This window comes from Lethenteron reissneri, chromosome 20, assembly GCF_015708825.2.
Source record: "Lethenteron reissneri isolate LAM-NWPU_2019-01 chromosome 20, ASM1570882v1, whole genome shotgun sequence".
Classification (NCBI taxonomy): Eukaryota; Metazoa; Chordata; class Hyperoartia; order Petromyzontiformes; family Petromyzontidae; genus Lethenteron; species Lethenteron reissneri.
In genome coordinates, this window is record NC_083798.1 from 14229449 (window position 1) to 14250518 (window position 21070).

The 21070-nt window shown below is 50.1% G+C and overlaps 1 protein-coding gene across 2 annotated transcripts; it reads left to right on the forward strand.

Annotated features, from left to right (window-relative positions):
- The first annotated feature begins 4804 nt into the window (after window positions 1-4804).
- LOC133344824 (homeobox protein Hox-B7-like) lies at window positions 4805-19574 on the forward strand. Of its 2 annotated transcripts, XM_061555043.1 has the most exons (3): window positions 10146-11964; window positions 12852-14985; window positions 19334-19574. In XM_061555043.1, exons 2-3 carry the CDS (start codon window positions 14391-14393, stop codon window positions 19564-19566), a joined length of 828 nt encoding a protein of 275 aa, XP_061411027.1. In that variant the 5' UTR covers window positions 10146-11964; window positions 12852-14390; the 3' UTR covers window positions 19567-19574. The 2 variants fall into 2 exon arrangements, 1 of the variants encoding a protein (XP_061411027.1); XR_009755375.1 differs by lacking the exons at window positions 10146-11964; window positions 12852-14985 and adding an exon at window positions 4805-5500 and having other exon boundaries at window positions 19334-19472.
- Window positions 19575-21070: the final 1496 nt, after the last annotated feature.

Consider the following 21070-nt stretch of genomic DNA (forward strand, 5'->3'; position numbering starts at 1 on the left):
GCGTGAATATCGCGTAGCGCGATCACATCACAAAAAAGCAAAGATCCCCCGTATAGCGTTTAACAGACTGTTGGGACAAGTGCTGTTAGCGAGGACCCGTGGAGGGTGTCACGGCACACGACGGGGTGGTGTGGTCAAGCAGTCAAGCCTGTCCAGTCTTTGTCTCCCTTGCGGCCTTTAAACGAGTACCTTGTGCGGTGTGCATTGAGCATCATCACTTGGGGAGACTCGGCCTGGCGAGCGTGGTTCTGACCACAGCACCACCAATCGTGTGCCGAGGCGGCCTTCATAGGTGCCTCTCGCTTACAGCGCGTGCCCCAACAGTCTGTTAAAGGCGTATAGTGGTAAACCCATACGGCTACTGGTAGCGCCTGTGCATAGATGTGTGCGTGAACACACATTGTATACCCGTAAGTTCACGAGCTCCGTTCGGAACGAGATGCTTGCCATAGGAATTAGCAGATAATATCGTGACGCATGATAATATTCGGCTTGAACGTATATTATTAAACACACCTAACACAAATGGCTATCGTATCTGAACCGATCCTAACTCCGCCGCCACCATCATCGGCGTGGTGAAAGTATGGTTAAACAAGGCCTTCATCCAGCAGTGGATTGACACAGAGCTGATAATAATTTTTTTATTTTCTATTTTAAAATGATTCTTGTTTTTATCAAAAGGCGCTCTAACGTTACGCAGTGCGTGCATTGCATAAACAAAATACAAATGATAACGTTTCGTATCTCGAATGCAAAACTTAAAAAGTACAGCTTATCGCGTTCAGATTAGAATGTGTCCACACCACTCACGACGATCTAAGTTATATACTGCATCATCAAGGCAACTGTTGAAGTGTTTTTTTTTTGTAATTCAGTACGAGCGGTGTGCGTGCGTGATATAATTACGGCGCATGCGATTGTATTTGACTACTGCGTTTGCAGTGGCGGTTGACTACAATACACTCAACAACAACAACTCGCTCAATAGCAACAACGCCGTAGCTTTAAAATGAGAAAATTTCCATTTAATTGGCGACGTTTCAGGCAATGACCCTGCCTGATAGCACGTAAAGCAATTTGGTTCGGTTTTCAGTTGGTTGTGTGTGCCATGAAGAAGGGCCATTGCCCGAAACGTCCCCGATTAAATCTATTTTACTATTGAACATGCCACATTGTTGCTGACGAGTGTGTTGAGTTGTGGGTGTTTGTGTTAAATGCACAGTACACGATCTGCAATGTCGTTTAAACAGCGCGCGTCTGCTATGCGACTGACGCCATGAAATTATATTTATTACGCCCGTAAAAATATCGATAATTATGAGAGAATTCATTTGTAAAACGCCAATGTCCACAGCCCGAATTGGTAAGTCCACTGTTGGAGGACAGGGTCACGAGTTCGGGGGACGTTCGGCCACGCGTTTATTCCACAGCAACTGTTTGGTGCGGGTTCCGTGTGTACGGAGACGAGACGGCGCTCACGTTGGTCGCCGTGATGGTCTCGTGATCTCAACGGAGGTGTTTCTGCTGTGTTTTGCAATTTCGTGCGCTTAACCACTGCCCCACCGCTCCACCTGCAGTCTCTTTTAGTCGATCGAATATTCATTGAATCACCCACACGCGTCTTTAAAGATCAGTACCACGCATTATTGTTGTATACTTATTAATCGCAGTGATATGGAGCCGATAGTGGGGTTAGTTTGTCGCAAAAAACGGCAAGTACGTCACCGTATTTGCCGATTGTTCACATTCGTATCCTAAATAAATTACAAATATACGGCAATGTTCACAATTATCATTGTTACACATAGGGAGGGGTCTTATATGTTTCAACAGTCCAGATTCAAAACATGTTCTGTCTCGACGGCTTGTGACTGATGCTGCCTCTGTCTGACCCTTGGGTAAGGCAAACCGAAATACCAAGAAGACCATTTTTTTTTAAATCGAATTCGAGTTAAAAAAGAACTCAATATTTAAAGAGCCGCAATGCAATGTGAATAATGTCACGGAGCAGTCCTCAAAGTGCCGCATGCGGCTGCGGTGCCCCAGGTTGCCGTCTCCTGGACTCTACAAGAGTCATTAGCCGCGGTTTCTTCACAGCGTTCTTGAGACGTGGTGTCATCTCGACTGCATCAACATCGATACACACATTATATGTATACGCTATGTACACGTGTCACGGCTCGCGACAACCGGCACGATTTAAAGTTGTTTTACAAAACAGAAACGCTTACTTGAATTGAAAGGTAGCTACGAACTTGGGAAAATAGATTATTTGAAGTGAACTCCAAATTCGGGCGGTAGTTATTTATTTTAATTGCATAGGCTAATGTACTGTGATTATTTTATTATTCTTCACTGCTGCTATTATTCACAAACAACATTTAAAAAAAACCTCGTGCGTGCTCTGTGTATCACACCACAGGTAACAATGACCAAACGATCGCTCAACTTGAGCGGTTATAGTACTGTGCTGATTAAACACACTCACCCCAATTAAGCCACTCTTAGTTTGAAAATTACATTCATCATTATTTTGTGTGTTCAGTGTATTGTCATTATTAGTAGCACGTGCAAACAGGACGACGTTACGAGCGCGCAATAAAGTAGTGCCGTCATTAGGCAGTCTCCGCCGCCGGTGCGCGGACGTTTCACGCTCGGTGGGCACACAAAGGCAATGCAAGAACAACCGCATCACCCCCCCCCTCCACCGCGTCTATGTTCGTGTATCCCTTCGCGCAGAAGACAACGGCACGAGACACGTCGTGAGAAAATGAATCGCGTGCTCATATTCGTGATGTATGTCTCAATCCTATCCGCACGGCGCCTTGGTTTGGTGAAATCGACATCGGGCAAATGCGTCAGCAGCATCGCCCGATTGGTTCGAGCTCAGCCTGACTGCTGATGTGACACGGGACGTCAGAAGCCGATGCAAGTTTTAGTTTTGTTTTTTACAATTTGCTTGTGTTGAACCAATACTTGCTGATACAAGCTGACGGGACGGCGCCTTACCGAAGAGAGGCCGTGTCGCTGGCCCGATGGGTTGAACGTGGAGAGCCCAAATATGGGTCGGATGAGTTATTTGTCTCGCAATCGATAATTATCCCAAAAAAACTTATAAAAAAAAATTTGAGCACAGATTCCCGATGGCTCGAGATGGAGGGGGAGGGGGGCATCACTCAGAACGGACGATTCGTTGCCATGTTGCCTGGAGATGGACACGAAGTCGCTCGGTCAACTGTCGGTACGATTTCGCCGACTCAAAAAAAATCGTACGGAATTTTTTTAGTCCCCAAAAATGTTTTTAATCTTCTGACCGTTCGCATATAATACAACGACAAACTCCCACGGTTAAATATTCTCATTTATTTTACAAACAGCGGCGCACCATCCTGAATTATATATATATAAACCAATTGCTGTTGTATAAATACCATGCATTTATATAAACAGTGTATATCATTGAATACAATAAACGAATTAAAGTAATTCTACAACGTATTTCGCGATAATACGCCGCCTATATGTGGATCTTCGAACAAACTTAATTTAGTATTATTACTGTTCTATCTACGTGACTTTACCGAAAGACCCAAAGAGTATGAATTCTTGCAGTCACGAAAGCTTTGTCACGATTTCATATAGTAATTGATATATGTATATATATATATATATAACATTTACACTGTTGTGAAACCACAGCGCATGTCCAGAATAGGCAACCGTATTTAATTGTTTTAAGCGCGACAAGAGGCTAGAACTATTCTACTACTACCACCACTACACGCCCGAATAATTACAGACATTATTAGTGTTTGACAAAGACGGAAAGCTGAGACTCAGTCGTCTGATCTTTTAACATCCATTTGCAAACGACCTTTTCTTTCAAACGAAATATATATGCATACGAATATAATCCCTGGAATTATAAGATCATTGCAATCATAACAATCTATAAGTATACCTTTCCAGTATCGTGAAACCAGACATAACGGCTACAAAAACCCGCATGGACAACAGTCATATAGGGCCGTGGGAAGCAGCGTGTATTCGTACGATTTTTCAGTTTAGTTATTAAATATACCCTATTTTATTTATATATACGAAAATAAAATTGTTATCGATATTTTATAATTACATCTCTACTTATTGTTATCGCGTAAGGGGCTCTGTTGTTCGTGTTAGTATTATTACACGGCCATAACACGCGCGCTCGACGCGTGGCGTTTATATTCACTGCGCAAACACATCTCAAAATCTCGCTATCTCGTCGACATTATTATTATTATTAAAATATATATTTACGCCGTTATATTTATCGCAAATTAACTAGACGTAGTATATATGTGTAAACACACACACACACACAATCTCGCACGCACAAAGTGCACTTATATTCGGTAAGTATCTCGCCGTCCGCCGTCACATTATCACAGTTCGTATCTACACACCTCGCTCAGGCGCAGGTGTTGTTACTCGCAGTGCCAGGCTATGTACACAGAGGTACGGACGTCGAAGTCACGATCGCTATCATCTTTGTTGCTATTGTTGTTGTTATTTCTGAGCGGTAGTTGATTGTTTGATGGCGGTATTGCTCGCGACGCGGTCGGTTATATGTTTTTTCTTCCTGTTTGAAGCAAGAAATCGCTCAAACTTTGTGGGTTTTGTTTAGTTTCGAGTCGCCATATTATTCCATTTTATCATTTGTTTTTTGTTAAATGTGTTTTTGTTAAATGTTTTTCGTTTAAATGTTCGCCCCCCCCCCCCGCCCCCCGCCCCTCTGTCTGTTGGCAAGCGCCAAATCCGCGACTCTCGCCCGGTCCAAAATGGCGGCGCCTTCCTTCTGTCCTCTCAGCGCGTCACTAGAAACACAGTAAATTTGACGATGGTTTATGACAATTTACAACTTTGTGGAACAACTTTACGACGCGAGCGTTTCTCCCATTGGCCGAGCCCGGCCATGTGGAACGGAGCAATGAACATGAACTTTTTTTTATGAATTTCACAGCAATTATTTTATGCATTTTAGCCGAAACCTCCGTCTAGGTAGGAACAATCCCTGAGCTTAACACCAACACCGCCACCATCACCACCCACTCTCCCCCCCCAAATCTAGAAACATTACGGTTTTAGCGCGCGCGGTTCATAATGGCCGAGGCTTATAGGGGCAACAGGAGGCGGAGCGAGGTGGCGTTTTGCCGAGTTGAATGGACCGCGTTGGCGCTCGCGAGAAAAACATTTCAGCTTAAAACTCCAAAACGAAAGGTGGCAACGGCGCCTGGGCCGAGTGTCTCTCGGAGCCCCGTGATAGAGATATCCGATCTCCCTTAGAGAGCGAGAGAGGCAACAGCAGCCACCAAGAGACCTCACGAGCCTCTTCCGACCGCCGTCGTCCCGAGCCCTGCGGTATCACCGGGGCCCAGCCGAGGGGTTTTTCGGGGGTCCCCCCCCCCCCGCCCCCGGTGGGGCGATCTTCCCTACCGCAGCGAAACCCCCGAGGGTAAGTTAAAGTACGCAGGCGTACGCAATGCACGCGCACACAAGAACACCGTACACGTGTATACGGCAGTGTACTCACGCGCGCGCGTACGCACGGCACGGAGGAGGAATGCATCATCTATCCACGACCGCCGGGGCCGCCTTCAAATCCGCCCGGCGCGCGCTCTTTATTTGATTGCGCGCGTGCAGTGCGCGTCGGGTGCGAGGCCTATTCATCGTTGTGGTTATTCATAAATATGTATTGCCGTTGCGATTATTGATAACGACGGCGGTGGTGGAAATGTTGGTTGATGATGTGGAGTGACGTTGGGGGGGGGGGGGAGAAGAGACGGTCGGCTGCGCGCGAAGACGACATCACCCGCGCGCGTGCCAGTTGCAACGTCCGTGCGTGCGCCGATTTGATGTATTATTAACACTCAATGTTATTATTATTATTGATGGTGTTGATGAGTGATGATGCCGGCGGCGGCGGCGGCGGTGATGATGATGACGACGAGAGACGGGTGACGGCAGAGTCACATCGGCGTGTCCGCGGCTCGGACGCGAGAGACGCGGCGCATCTGATGCGGTACTCCGTGCCCGGTGCTCACCGAAGCGGTGATCGCGTTTTTGGGCGGGCGAGGAGAGCCGCTCGCGGCGTACAACTGCGAGACTCGAATCGCGGCGCCGCGGAACGGACGGACGGACGGAGCGAGGCTCCAACGCGAGAGAGAGAGAGAGGGGGGAAGAGCGATCAAAGGGCGTCTCGACTCGACCAGATTCGCGCCCGCGAATTGAATTAAATCTCGGTGTACGTCTGTGTATTATCTGGTTTGTGTCTGTCTGTGTCTTGTCTTGTCTGTGTGTGTGCTACTGGCCAAGCACCCCCTCGTGTGCCGTGCCGGCCTTCATAGGTGCTCGCTAACAGCACTTGCCACAAAAGTCGGTTCAGGCTATTCGGAGGATCTTTTGTCTTTGTGTGTGACGCTGTCTGTGTGGGGAGCGGTGGCGCAGCGGTTTGCGCACTGCGCTACGAACATGGCCAACCCGAATTTGGTTCCCACTCACCACCAATAACAGTGGCGAATATCTGGACCGGTCCTGCCCCCCCCCCGCTCCCTATATCAACTCAGTCCCAAACGAGTACCTGGTGCGATGTGTAAGCATCTGCCACGAGGGAGACAAAGGCGGCCGGACGTGGTGCTGGCCACCCAGCCTCTCGTGTGCCGTTCCGATCCTTCATAGGTGCTCGCTAACGGCACTGGCCCCAGCAGCCTATTCATGCTTTATCTTTGCGTTGCCTGTCGATATGAATGCCAATCTATATCCGCAGCACGCAGACACACTCACGTAAGTATGCGTACGTGCCTCGCGCAATTGACCGCGGTGTAGCGGTTGTAATAAGGTTGAATACAATTTACTACGTTCACGTTAATACGTACACGTTACTACATGCATACACGTATAACATAGATAAGAGAAAGATGCTCCCGTATGGCCAACTGCACAGGCTGTTGTTAGACGGGCAAGTGCTCTTAGCGAGCACCTATCAAGGCTGGCACGGCACACGAGGGGGTGTGGGTGGCCAGCCCAGACAGACAGACACGCACGCGCGCGCGTACACGTTCGAGTGCCAATTCCATTGCTCGTCGCGAACTACATATTTGCCCCCTACGATCCATCGCGTGAAACGTCCGCGCCACTTAGCCGGGCAATTGTTGGGGGCCTGCGGGCGACAAAAAAAACCACGTGCGACCGGGGCAGTGTTGACCAATTGCCACTCGAGATACGGACAAATGTTAGCAACTTACGAAAGGGGGTGCGGGGTGGACAACACCACGCCCGGCCGCCTTTGTCTCTCCAGTGCTGGTATTTGCACACCGCGCCGGGTTGTTTGCTCAATCTACTGCCGTGTCGATCTAGGAGAGGCCCAGGATCGGCTCAAATATCAAATATCCACCGATGTTTATCGGTCGCGAGCGGGAACCGAACTCGGGTGGCCGGGTGCGTCAGTACGCTAGCCGCTACACGCACAAACACGTACACACGTGTGTCAAAAGTGATATTATATAATTATTTACACATCACTATGCGGCATCCGTCGACTGGTGCATCCCCCCCACCACCACCAGCACACCCCGTACCACACGAGGCGTCGCGTAAAAGCGCTGTAGCACGAAAACAGAGCCCTCTGAGACTGCGTTTGTTTGTTGTTGTTAAAGTTTGTGAAGATAATATTCGGTGGTCTTGTCGCTTCTTTTGCGGATACGCAGTGTTGAAACGAAAGGAATTTTTTGTTGTACACATATAGTAGGATATATGCTTGCCACCGGTATTGCCATTCATCGGCTGTGTAACACGGCGGGAGCCATTTTCTGAATAGAGGACGCGCAGCGCCGATGAGTGACGCGCGTTTGGGAATGTCATGTTGGCTCGCTGCTTATGTCAGTGTCCGGTAACCTATCGGGTCGTATTGCTGCTGCTGCTACTGTCTATCGAGCGCATTACTTATCTTCACCAAGTCGAGTATAATTCACCCGGATATTAAGTTTTCATCGGTGCCGTTTTGCGTGCTTTTGTGCGTGTGGTTTCATTTGCTGTCGAGAACGCTTGCACCTCGCGGTAGGAGTGCACGTCACATCTGAAGGAAATATACAAGTTACGGCCCGCGCAAAGGCGATGATAAAGTTACATGTTCTATACCTTTGAATCAGAATTAAAATGTATATTTATACTGGAGGAATCCGATAAGCTGTGAAGCTGTGTTTCACAGATGTTTAGTAAGGGGCTGGTAAGACCGTTACAATAACAAACAATATAAAAAAGCGATCGTTGTGCAAATTACAGCAAAGGCAAACACGTCGCCCAAACACATACGAATTACGCTTAACCATCGCCATCCTACCAGTCAAAGCCCATCGAGGTATTGACTTATTTTTCAGATGCATCGTTTGGCAGGGGTCCAATCAAATCAGGCGTAAATAAATATTACAGCGGGGAAAAAAACGGTGAGAAAGAATGTCAGAAGTATTTTGGGAGAGTGTGGATGTGTGTGCCAATAATGTTTGCGTATTGCTTGAGTGAGTTAACAACACCTCCTCCCTAAGCAATCACGTGTCGTTGAAAATCTGGCGACAAGTAATTGCAAAAGAAGATGCTGCTTTTTGTTGTTAACTTCTGAAAAAAATGTTCGGCACCGATACTTGAAATTAACAAAAAATCACCGTCTGGCGTCGTAGTTTTAATTATTATTTAAAAGGACAAACTAGCAGTTAAGCTGCGGCAAATTAACACAAAAAAATTTAAGCCGGATCAATTAAACAATGTAATGTATTCACCTCCGGCTACTCGCCGTAAAATAATTAATAAATGCGCGCATAAAGGAAAGGGTCACGTGGTTGGCGCGACTGACGTGGTTTTTCCGCAGTGCGGAGGTTTTCGGGCCGGGGGGGGTGGGTGGAGATGGAGGTGGGGGCATAGAGGGTTGCTGGTAGTGGTGGTGGTGGTGGAGGGGCGATTTGGTGGTGGCCGAAGCGCGCGCGGTGGGATCCGGGGTCGCTCGAGGTACGGCTCCCCGCTACGCAGTCCCGAATAGCGCGCGCCTGTGCGCAAGCGACAGCCGGGGCACCACGCAGCGACGAATTCTCTGCTGCGTGGCCCTCGCAGTCCGCACGCCACGACCGCGACGCTCATCCTTATTCGTCATCACGGGTTTAACTCGACTTTATACATCGGTGCGTGTCGCTGTAGAAAGAAAATCGAGTGCAACGAGCAACGAAAATCGATTGTCTAGATGTGGGGCGGTGGGGTGGGTGGGGGGTGTTTCTCGAACGACGGGGAGAAAACGGGCTCTCTCTCTCTAAAGACAAATGACGTGTACAGGAGCTCGGTGGATGCGTGGCGGGCACGTCAGGACGGCCGGGTCGAGGTTAGCAGGCAGCCGTCCGCAAAGAAAATGGATCTGGCGTGGGACAGCGCGTTTCGTGTTTGTCCACAGCTTCGAACGTTCGGGACGGGGGGGTGGGGCTAAACCGAATCGCGGTTGAAGTGTTAAGAGGCTGCCGTCTGTCTGTGTGCAAAAAAAAAAATCTGTATTGCGACCCACCAAATTCGCCCGCCGCCTCTGATGAGCACCGTGGGCTACGTACGGCGCGAAAGAAGTTCAACATACAGTGTACAGTAGTACATCTTGCCTCTCGATACCCAGAAGCCTTCTCACGAGGAGGTGGTGAGGGTAGTCGTGATTAGTCCCCGACTCCAGCAGGCCTCGTGTGTCCGGCCGCAAATCCGATAGCGCGCTCAACATCGTCACCATCATCATCATCGTCGTCGTCGTCGTCGTGAGACAACGTCCGTGAGACGACGTCGCGGAAACATTGGCGAAGTGAGTACGAGAGGAACCAGGACGCGACGTGATTGTGATGGGGGTCCGCACGGTGACCGTCTGTCCCCGTGCCTCCCAACCACCACCACCACCCTCCCTCGGCTTCCTTCCTGGCGTACACCCTCCTCCTCGTCATCCTCCTCGTCCTCCTCCTCGCCACCACCGGCCCCCCGCCCTCCACCCGCTGTGGTTTTGGCTCGCCTACCCTGTAGGTACGACCTTGCGTGTCCCCAATGCAGGTTTGCAAGGTTGTGACTACAGCGTACGCGACGCCACGAACAATGTCTGCGCTCGCCAGGCGGGGTGGGTGGAAGGAGGAGGTGCAGCTGAGAGCCGCGTCCACACCGCCACTCGTACACTCACCAACATCGCCCGCTACACAACCACCACCACTCACCAACCTCGCCCGCTACACAACCACCACCTCACCTGACCTCACCACCTCACCTCACCCCTTCCACAACTACCACTTACCAACCTCACCCGCTACACAACCACCACCATCTCCACTCACCAACATCGCCCGCTACACTACCACCACCACCACCACCACCTCACCTAACCCCCTACACAACCACCACCACTCACCAACATCGCCCGCTACACAACCACCACCACCTCACCTCACCCCCTACACAACCACCACCACTCACCAACATCGCCCGCTACACAACCACCACCACTCACCAACCTCGCCCGCTACACAACCACCAACTCACCTCACCACCTCACCCCTTCCACAACTACCACTTATCAACCTCAACCGCTACACAACCACTACCAACCACCCCTCACCTGCTCCATAGCTCTCAACCACGAACAACCACATCGCTAACCACCACCAAACAACACAACCAACCACCCAGTCAGTGGGGCGGCTCTCGAGTACGCAGGCGGTGCAACTGCGTTGAGGCCCACAGGCCGGAAAGGCATCGGGCTACGAAATGGATAGTGGGGAGGGGGGGCTCTCAATGAATATCACACCGCCCCCCCCCCCTATGATAACCACGCATCAACATTGCACCTAACCAACAAACACGCGACCGGATCAGCCAAAGCAACCCAGACGGCGCAAGATAACGAAGCAGACAACCTGAACGACAAGCAAGGACCCAACTAACAGATCGAGGACGCCAGCTAGACGTCTCCTCACCAGCCGAGCAATCTCAACTGAGCAAGCAAGCGACAGAATGGAGCCGACACAACGAGGCAATAATGTCAGCCAAGCAACTTAACCGAGCAACCAAATCCACCATCAAATCTAACGGAGTCAACCACTCCAGACAAGCCGCCCGTCAAAGCAGCCGAACTATCCCGAGCTTACCAATCGATAAACCCCAATAACCAACCCAAACTAACCTTCCCAAGCAACCAAAGCAGATCAACTCAGCCCTGTCGAACCCGGCATCGCAAATCATCAAACTCGAACAGCAGACGCAACGATAGCCTCACCAGGCAGCCCAGGTAATCAAAACAAGCGACTTAACACAATGCGCAACTAACTAACCCGAGCGACGAAACTAATCGACGAACCCAACCAATCGGACAAGAAACTCAACTAAGCAACCCTAGAAACTTAATCCGAATCGACCCAACATCAAATCCAACTCGGAGCCAACCGCCGTAACTCGGTCAACAAATCAAAGTGGCTACCGCGAGCAACGAAACGCAGGCAAACCAACCCACCGTGTAGACTGACCAAGCGAACGTTTAACCGAGCAACTTAACCAACTATACCTAAACTGGAAAAAACAATTCAACCATAAACAATAAACCCAGCATGTTCGGTGAAAGCATCAACCAAATCACGAAACCCAAGCACGCAACCCACCCACGCAACCTAAACACGCAACCTAAACACGCAATCCGACCCACGCAACCTGCCAATACAAAGTATAACCGCACCAATCCCAAGCAAATAAATCGAACAAACCAAACGCAAACATTCAACCGAATTCAACCAATAACCAAGCTACTCGCAACTAACCATCCGAACGCTACCAAATCACTACCGAGCTGTACTGAGTTGAAGATAAGGTCACACACAGTCGCACCGTCTCTACACAAAGACAGATATCCCCCGTATAGCCTTTACAGGATAAGTGCTGTTAGCGAGCGCCTATGAAGGCCAGAACGGAACACGAGAGAGTGGGCGACTCGCACCACGCCCGTCCGCCTTTGTCTCCCTCGTGGCGTACTATTACACGTCGCACCAGGTACTCATTTGAGGCTGACTCGACCGAGGAGAGGCCCACGAACGGTTCAGATAATCGTCGCTGGTGTTGACCGTGAGCGAGCATCGAACTCGATGTGGCCTACCTTCGGAGTGAAGTGGGCTAACCACTGCGCTACCGCTCCCCGCATCGGTTACACACACGTGCGTACACGTACGTACACAAACATGCGTACACGTGCGTACGTACGCGAAAGATGATTACAACCGCGATATTGGTCGTACAATTCTGTCGGTTACACTAGTTGGGCAATGAAGTCAATAGCCCCGGGATGTTAATAACAACGACACAAAATATAACAGTATTTTCTAAAATATATACAGTATATAGTTGTTGGCATAACAGCGTATCATAAACTGCAATTGAGATGATGTAGAGATTTTGTACAATAGGTAAGCCTGCTAATTGTGCATAGGCTATGTGTGTATATGTGTCTGTTTAAGGCACATGTCCCAACAGTCTGCTAAGGCTTCATGGGGGATCTTTGTCTTTGTTAACGGCTGTGTGGTGTGGGGTAGTCGTGTAGCGGAAATCGTGATGCGCTACGGACCCGGCGACGCGAGTTCCATTCCCGCTCAAGGTCAAACATCGCTGACGAATATCTGAACCGATCTAGGGGCCTCCCCTAGGTCGGCTCAGTTGTGACATTAATACTTGGTGCGGTGTGTCGTCAACATCGGGGCACTGGGCAGACAAAGGCCGCCGGGCGTGGTGCTGTCCACCCAGCTCCTCGTGTGCCGCGCTTGCCTTCATAGGTGCTCGCTAACAACGCTTGCCCCTACGGTCTGCTGAAGGGCTATACGGGGGTGGGGGGATCATTGCCTTTGTGCGTTGTCTGTGTGGACTGGCGTTACATCGGGGGTGGGGATGCAATCTGTTTTGGGTTTTCGTTCGATAAGAAAAAAATAATCGAATTAAATGTGTTCCGACTGAACTTACGACAAAGCCTGTCCGTCATTTCATTTTACATCCAACTGCAACGCGTGTTGAGCCATATGTGTATTTCTTTTAACGGTGGGATTTTAAAAAAATGGCTACAGTATATATCGCAAACTTAATTGCAACATTTAAATACACAGATTTACCATTGTGCCCAGACACATTTTACGGACGACTCCTGTAGATAGTTTCGCGTGTGTGTGTGTGTGTGTGCCGACTCAAGGTCTTAAAGTGGAAGAAATAAAGACAGCGAATTGAAAGATGCGTTTCATTTACCGTGACGTGGCAGGTGGTCCAACTCTTTATCGAGATATTCGCTGACGCAGAACGACCGCGTTGCGTCCCGTCGGTCGGTTGCCAGGGGTTCGTCATTTCGGTTGCAAGCAACATCACCCGTGCGTTCGACTACCGAGCTGTCGGTCAACTTGTTGCGACTTGTGTTGACAAGTCTGGGGACAATTCTGCTGCTTCTGCATAGAACCGATCAGAGAGCCTTTAGGCGTCTCGGGTCGCTCGACTTTCTTGAAGCGTCGTCTATCGCTGCCGTTTACATTGTTGTCGTGGATATTGTTTGTTGCCGCTCGTAATTGTTGCTGTTGTTGGGAACTGGAAGGCCCCCCCGGGGAAAGGCCACCCGATGTCGGAAGGGCTCCGTAGGAAGGCCACTCGGCCATTTCACAAGCAGCGCGCGCGGCGCGTGATGGCGATGCCTCGAGAACGCTGCACGGCCGACGGCGAGCGGGGGTCGCCAGGTGTCGCTGTGACATCGCCTCTTCGTGTGTCACGCGCACCGCGATCATCTGCGGGCTCCATGCCCCCCCCCCAACGAGCCTCCACCATCTTGGGGTGTCGGCTCGCGGCCACCAAGCAGCAAAGATATCGTGGAGGTGGTGGTGGAGAGGGGGAGAGAGATCAACAGACCTCCACGTCGAAAACAAACTTCACGTTGTGCGCACAAACAGTGCAAAAGTCACAACAGCGCCGAACTCGCCACTTCGCATCCAAACTCATCCCCCGGGCTGCTGCCTTTCGTTTTCTACCGGGGGGGGATGAGGGAGAAGGGGGGGGGCATCGCGGCGTCGTTTCGTATCGGTCGATGATTTCGGTCACCTTCCGTAGAAGCGTCATCCTCCGTCTCAACACGGGAGAGACGCACGCCATCAAAAGTATACATTGCTCTCCCCCCCACCTCCCCCCCAAAAAAAGAATCGAATGAAATTAATGATCTTTTTTTGCTGTTGCTGCTGCGCGAATCAATCCTCTGGACGGGGCCCGGGTACTTTGCATTTGCCTTCTCTCCGTGCGAGGAGGAGAGCGTTGCCTCCCCACAACTGCGCGCGGTGGCCGGCCTCGGGATGATACCGGCCGGAAGGTCCTCTTGCGGGTTGTACGGGCAGCAGCATCAGCAGCAGCATCAGCAGCAGCATCAACACCAACAGCATCAGCACGTCTCGGTGGGCGGTCGTGTCGCGGCGCAGGAGACGAATCCTCTCGCGACTACAAGCGGGACGGCATCGGCAACAGCGTCTCTCTGTGTTCCTAAAGCGGCGGCAGCAGCCCTCGCTCTGGGTAGTGTCCAGCAGGCAGTAGCAGCAGCAGGACGTCGAGACGAACGCGGCAACAGCTGCAACAACAACAACAGCAGCAGCAGCAGCGGCGGCGGCTTCGGCGGCTTCGGCAGTAACGGCGCCCTGCGAGGCGCTGCGACCGCCCTGCAAATCCGCGCCGCTCCTCGGGGTGCCGCGGAGTGTCTCGGGCCAGTGGCGGGGCCCGGAGGGTCGCATGGAGCTCCAGAGTCGGGGTCCCATGTGGTGGTGGCCGCAGCGATAGGAGTAGCGGCGACGGGAGGCCGACAACAGCAGGAGCAGCAGCAGCAGCAGCAGCGTCAGCATCGAGAGGAGCAGCAGCACCAGATTTTCCCTTGGATGAGGAGGTCGCATCAAGCTCAGGGTAGGTAGGCTGGTGCGTGTGTTACACTCGTCGTATATAGGTAAACAATAACCCCGCGCAGCTTTTGTTTGTAAGAGCAATAAAACAGAGAAGTGTGTGGGGGGGGGGGGGGGGGTGATAGTGGCAGCAAGGACGTGTGATCTTCCACGACGCACGGGTGTTTACGTCGAATAATGGTAGGCGCGTCCACCCCTGTTTCTTTTTTATATGGGCTATATAATGCTTCTAATGCTAGATACTATAAACGACGGAAGAAGGAGTGCTTTGATCAGAGTTAAGATAGAGGGGGTACTCGTTTGTGGTGGTTGGTGGTGGTGGCTGTGGTTGTTGTGTCGGCAATGTAATGATATGTATATATATGTACACACGTGCGCGTTTAGTTACATGCTGATCACGAGAATAATCATGCACACGGCAACATGGACAGCATAGCCAAGAACACGTGCGCTTCAAAGTAAGCACGAATTGTTAAACTGACGAATTGTGCTGTCAGTTTAGTCGCTTTCACTGAAACTTGAAAAGCAGGTAAGAATTATATTTTGTAAAAATCCCTAAGTTTTGCTAATAAATAATCATTACGTTTGCACGTGATACACGTATATGCAAGCTTCCTATGTAGCGAATGTTTGTGGATTATGGTTGTGTTGTCTGGTATTTGTGTGTGTTTTGTATATCTAGGTGCACCTAGCCTGGCACAAGCACCGTGGCGTCGTCACTGCCACTTCGTGTTGTTGTGTTTAAGTGTTGTTGTAAACTTTAGCTTTAAAATGTAAAAGTTTACATTGTTCCAAACTCGCGCAAATAAACGTTTAGCTACTTAGAACCCCACCAACACCACCACCCACACCACCAACACCACCACAAACAGCACCACCAACAACAAGACGAGCAACAACAGGAGACAATTGGAAAGTTCAACATTCAAAAGTTTATTTTAAAGTGCGCTCACGTACAAGCATCAAGTGGCGTTATATTGGTCAACTGAGCAACGCGATTTCACATCACAATCACCGTCGACACCCTCCTTCAGTTTTAGAAGAATTCGTTCTACTTATAAAGACAAAAATCCCCCGTATAGCCGTAACAGACTGTCGGGGCAAGTGCTGTTAGCGAGTAGCACGTATGAATGGCGGCACGTCACGCGAGGGGGTGGATGGACAGCACCAGGCTCAGCCGCCTTTGTCTCCCTAGTGGCGATGATACACACACAGACACGTACTGTACGCTTAAAAGTAAAAACATTTTTTTACTGACTGCAAAGAGTATCATATGTGAGTTGATTATTTACTAAAGCGAGTTTAGTCGGGAAAAAAAGTTGCAGCCAACAGTCCCGTTTATTTTAAACGAAGCACGTGTTAATTACAACTATAATACCATTGAATTGGTTATGGTGACGAGTGGTATCATTAAGTTAAGTGTTGTATTATGGCGAAAAATATTGTGTCAGTGTGTAACTCTTCACTTCTGCTCGAGAGCTCTCCAAACGAGAAAAGTGCCGGGCTTAACTCTACACCTCAGTGCAGGCAAAGGGCGATGTGGCGTTATGAATGAGACATTTACTTGAACCACGTAACAACAAAAAAACACTTAACTATGGAAACGTTTACACAATGTCATTAAATATTTATGATAATTACAACAATATAAATGTGAGTTTAATATATATATGCAGTATTCCTGATCAAATTACTTTGCACGCATACAGAGGCTATAACAGTAAGGCCCCGACATAACGTGATATTATCACCATCATGCACCGTCTTCCTTTCGTGTCCAATGAATATACCGGGTACATTATACACATATCGTGCAGATGTTACAATTCATTTAACATTGAGCAAAAACTGTCCTATACGCTATTCTGTAAGACCGTGTTTGAAGGTAAATACATAATTACATTGGTTCAAGTAAACCTTGTGTGTATATATATACATATATGTATACGTGTGTATGTGTGTGTTCATAGGTGCTCGCTCACACCACTTGCCCTTATATTCTATTAAAGGCTTTACGGGGGACCTTTGTCTCTTCATGTATGTACCGTACATCTATGTTGTGGGGAGCGGTGGCGTAGTGGTTTAAATGCAGGTCAAATATTTGAACCGATCCTGAGTCTCCCTTTGTCGGTGTGAGAAAAAAACAAATCAATTACTGGGAAGACAAAGGCGGCCGGGCATTTTGTGGCCAAACCACCCCCTCGTGAGCCGTGCGCGCCTTCATAGGTGCTCGCCAACAGAACTTGCCCCAATAGCCTCTTAATGCTATATGGGGGACCTTTGTCTTTTTGTTGTCGGTGTGTGTATATATTTAGTTTCCTGAGGAAGGGCAGACTGCAGATTTATCAAAATCTGTTCCTGTGAGCCAGACACTTTGTTATTATTTTTTTTTAAATAAATATTTTTGGCGTGTGAAAGCTGTAGGTCGACTCAGCTGAAAACCAGTACCCGCTGTCATGCGTGTGTCATCATCACCATCATCACCACCATCATCACCATCACCACGATCATCACCATCATCACCATCACCACCATCATCATCACCACCATCATCACCATCACCACGATCATCACCATCATCACCATCATCACCACCATCACCACCATCATCACCATCATCACCACCATAATCATCACCATCATCACCACCATCACCACCATCATCATCACCATCATCATCACCATCATCACCACCATCACCACCATCATCACCATCATCACCAACCATCATCACCATCATCACCACCATCATCACCATCATCATCACCACCACCATCATCACCACCATCATCATCATCACCATCATCACCACCATCACCACCATCATCACCACTATCATCACCACCATCATCACCATCATCACCACCATCATTATCATCACCACCACCATCACCACCATCATCACCATCATCACCATCATCACCACTATCATCACCATCATCATCACCACTATCATCACCACCATCATCTTCACCATCATCACCACCATCATCATCACCATCACCACCACCATCACCACCATCACCACCACCATCATCACCATCATCACCACCATCACCACCATCATCACCACCACCATCACCACCATCACCACCACCATCATCACCACCACCATCATCACCACCACCACCATCACCACCACCACCATCACCACCACCATCACCACCACCATCACCATCATCACCATCATCATCATCACCACCACCATCACCACCATCATCACCACCATCACCACCACCATCATCACCATCATCATCACCATCACCACCATCATCACCATCATCACCACCATCATCACCACCACCATCATCACCACCACCATCATCTTCACCATCATCACCACCACCACCATCATCTTCACCACCATCACCACCATCACCATCACCACCATCACCACCATCACCATCATCACCATCATCACCACCACCATCATCATCACCAGCAGCAGCAAATGGGGCTCGGCGTGCCTGTGGCCGAGGGCATCACCCACTCCCATCGTGCACTGCGCGGCCCTTCATAGGTGCTCGCTCACATCACTCGCCCCCAAACAATTCTCTTTGGAATTTGGTTTAACACGTCGCCTTGGAATTGTTAAAATGAAGGTGTAGAGAGAGGGCTGTGGCGCAGTGGTTAGTGCACTGCGCTATGAATCCGGCTACCTCGACATCCGCGGGCGCGGCTCACATCAGTGGCGAGTGATATCCGTAGATCGTCGTGGCCAACCCCCCCCAACCCTCTCCTACCGTCATTGCTCACCAATCCGCACTGACCGGCGTGGTGAAGTATGGTGGTCAAACAACGCGTGACGGACGCGGCGGTCAGAGAGGCCTTCATCCAGCAGTGGATTAACAGAGGGCTGGATGCGCTATTATACAATGAAGAGCGTGCAGCCCTGAGAGGGTGACTAGCGCAGACCATCATCGTAGCGAGTATTACAGGGGGGGCGCTGTAGTATTATCATTTATTTCATTTCTACGCACATTTCTATACAGTAATACCTCTTCTAAGACGCCTGGCCATCGTGGAAGAAGAGGCCATATAGCCACTCTTGAGGGCCCCCACTTGATGGAGTTTTCTCGTGGGCGCCCTATCGCCTGCAGCGGCGCGATTTGGCAATTGCACGGCTGCCCCTTTACATTGCAATTACTGAACAGCGCTGCACAGCACTGTGCAGGATCTCGAAGCAAAACCTGCAGACTGGGACCCAGAGGCTGAGTTGTTCGTGAGCTGGCGGGGAGAGCGAGCGAGGGAGCGAGAGAGCACGAGAGAGAGCACGAGAGAGAGCACGAGAGAGAGAGAGCAATGTTTATTGTCGCCCCCACCCCACCCCCATTCACTCCATCCGTACACAGAGGGCCAGGATTCACGACGAGCCCGTACCGCCTACTCGCGCTACCAGACACTGGAGCTGGAGAAGGAGTTCCACTTCAACCGCTACCTGACGAGGAGGCGCCGCGTCGAGATCGCCCACTCGCTGTGCCTCACCGAGCGACAGATCAAGATCTGGTTCCAGAACCGGCGCATGAAGTGGAAGAAGGAGACCCGGACGGGCGGAGGAGGTCCGGCGGCCGGACCTTCGCGTTGAAGGGTGTCGGGGAGCGAGGAGGGTGGTGCCCGGTGGAGGAGGGGGGGGGGGCTTTGCTTGGAAGCGGGGGGCTCCAGTCCAGGGTGGGTGTGTGTGGGGGGGGTCCTGTTGTTGCTGTGGCTGATGATGGGGGTGGGTGGGTGTTAGCGCGCTGCCACTACAAACCCGGCGGACCCTGGTTCGATTCCCGCTCAAGGCAAACACCAGTGACGATTATCTTAACCGGTGCCTGGCTCTTTGCCCCCCTTTGTCGACTCAGCCTCAAATGAGTACCCGGTGCGGTGTGTAAACATCGCCACTGGTGGAGACAAAGGCAGCCGGGCGTGGTGCTGAGCCACCCCCCCCTGGTTTGCCGGGCTGGCCTTCATAGGTGTTCGCTAACAGCACTTGCCCCAATAGCCTCAATAGGCTACACGGGGGACATTTGTCTTTGATGATGATGATGATGACGACGACGATGCTGCGTTGGCCTCTCTCTACCTCTGTGATAACATTCACCGGCACGTTCGTTGAGGTTGTCTCTTGCGTGACAATTGTGCGTGTGTGTCTTTATATGTGTGTATGTATGTGTGTGTTCGGGACTCCAGTCTGTTAAGGCTATACGGGGGATCTTTGTCTTGTGTTCGGATTGTGCGTGTTGTGTAGCAGCCCATGATGTGGAAAACACGTCGGGATGGATTCCCACGTCGAGGATCGTTCATTGTCAGCCTGAGTGGTTTTTTTTTCTTTCGGAGGCCAAATTTACTGAACTCTTTTGAATTAGTTTCGGCCGATTTCGTCAACATGGGAAAATCTGTGCCGTTCGCTTTCGAGCAGCTGGTTATACTTTCACTTGGAAAATGTCCACGTGCTTTTACTTTCGAGAGAACGAGAACACGGAGGTGCAGGGTGGGGGGATCGATGTTCAATTGACTCACTCACTCGAATCGCAGCTGACAATCGCCTCCCCACCACTTGAACGCGTGTCGCACTACGTTTGTATGTTTAGTGCGATAACAACAAAAAATTCACCCCGGTGAGGTCGGATCATCTCAGCTCGACGGTGGCCAATGTTGACGCCTCCACGAGGCTCGTGGTATCAATGGTCCGACGAGTGACAATTGAACTGTGTAATGTTTTTTTTTGTCATGTTCGTTTAAAAATAGATATTTTTTCACTTACTACTTCCGGCACTGCTAGAGTGTTTCATTTTCAGCACGTTTTTTTTTATTTGGAGCGCAGTACGTTCACAATTCGTTGTTTTTTTTTTGGGTTGTTGTGAGTACTCACGCCTCTCCATGTAACTTCCGGTGGGCCTCTGCACACGGCCTCTTGCTTATTAAACCCCTGGTGTTGTTGTTGTAGTCGTCGTTGTTGTGGTTGACGCATTCACGTCAAGTGTAACCTCTGTCGAGTAGGCAATTAGTGCGTTTACCTTGATGCAATTATGTGTAATAAGTGCCAATGTGGCCGCTAAACAACCAAAGCCAACCCTTTACGTCTAGGCCGCAAGGAGCCTTTTAAT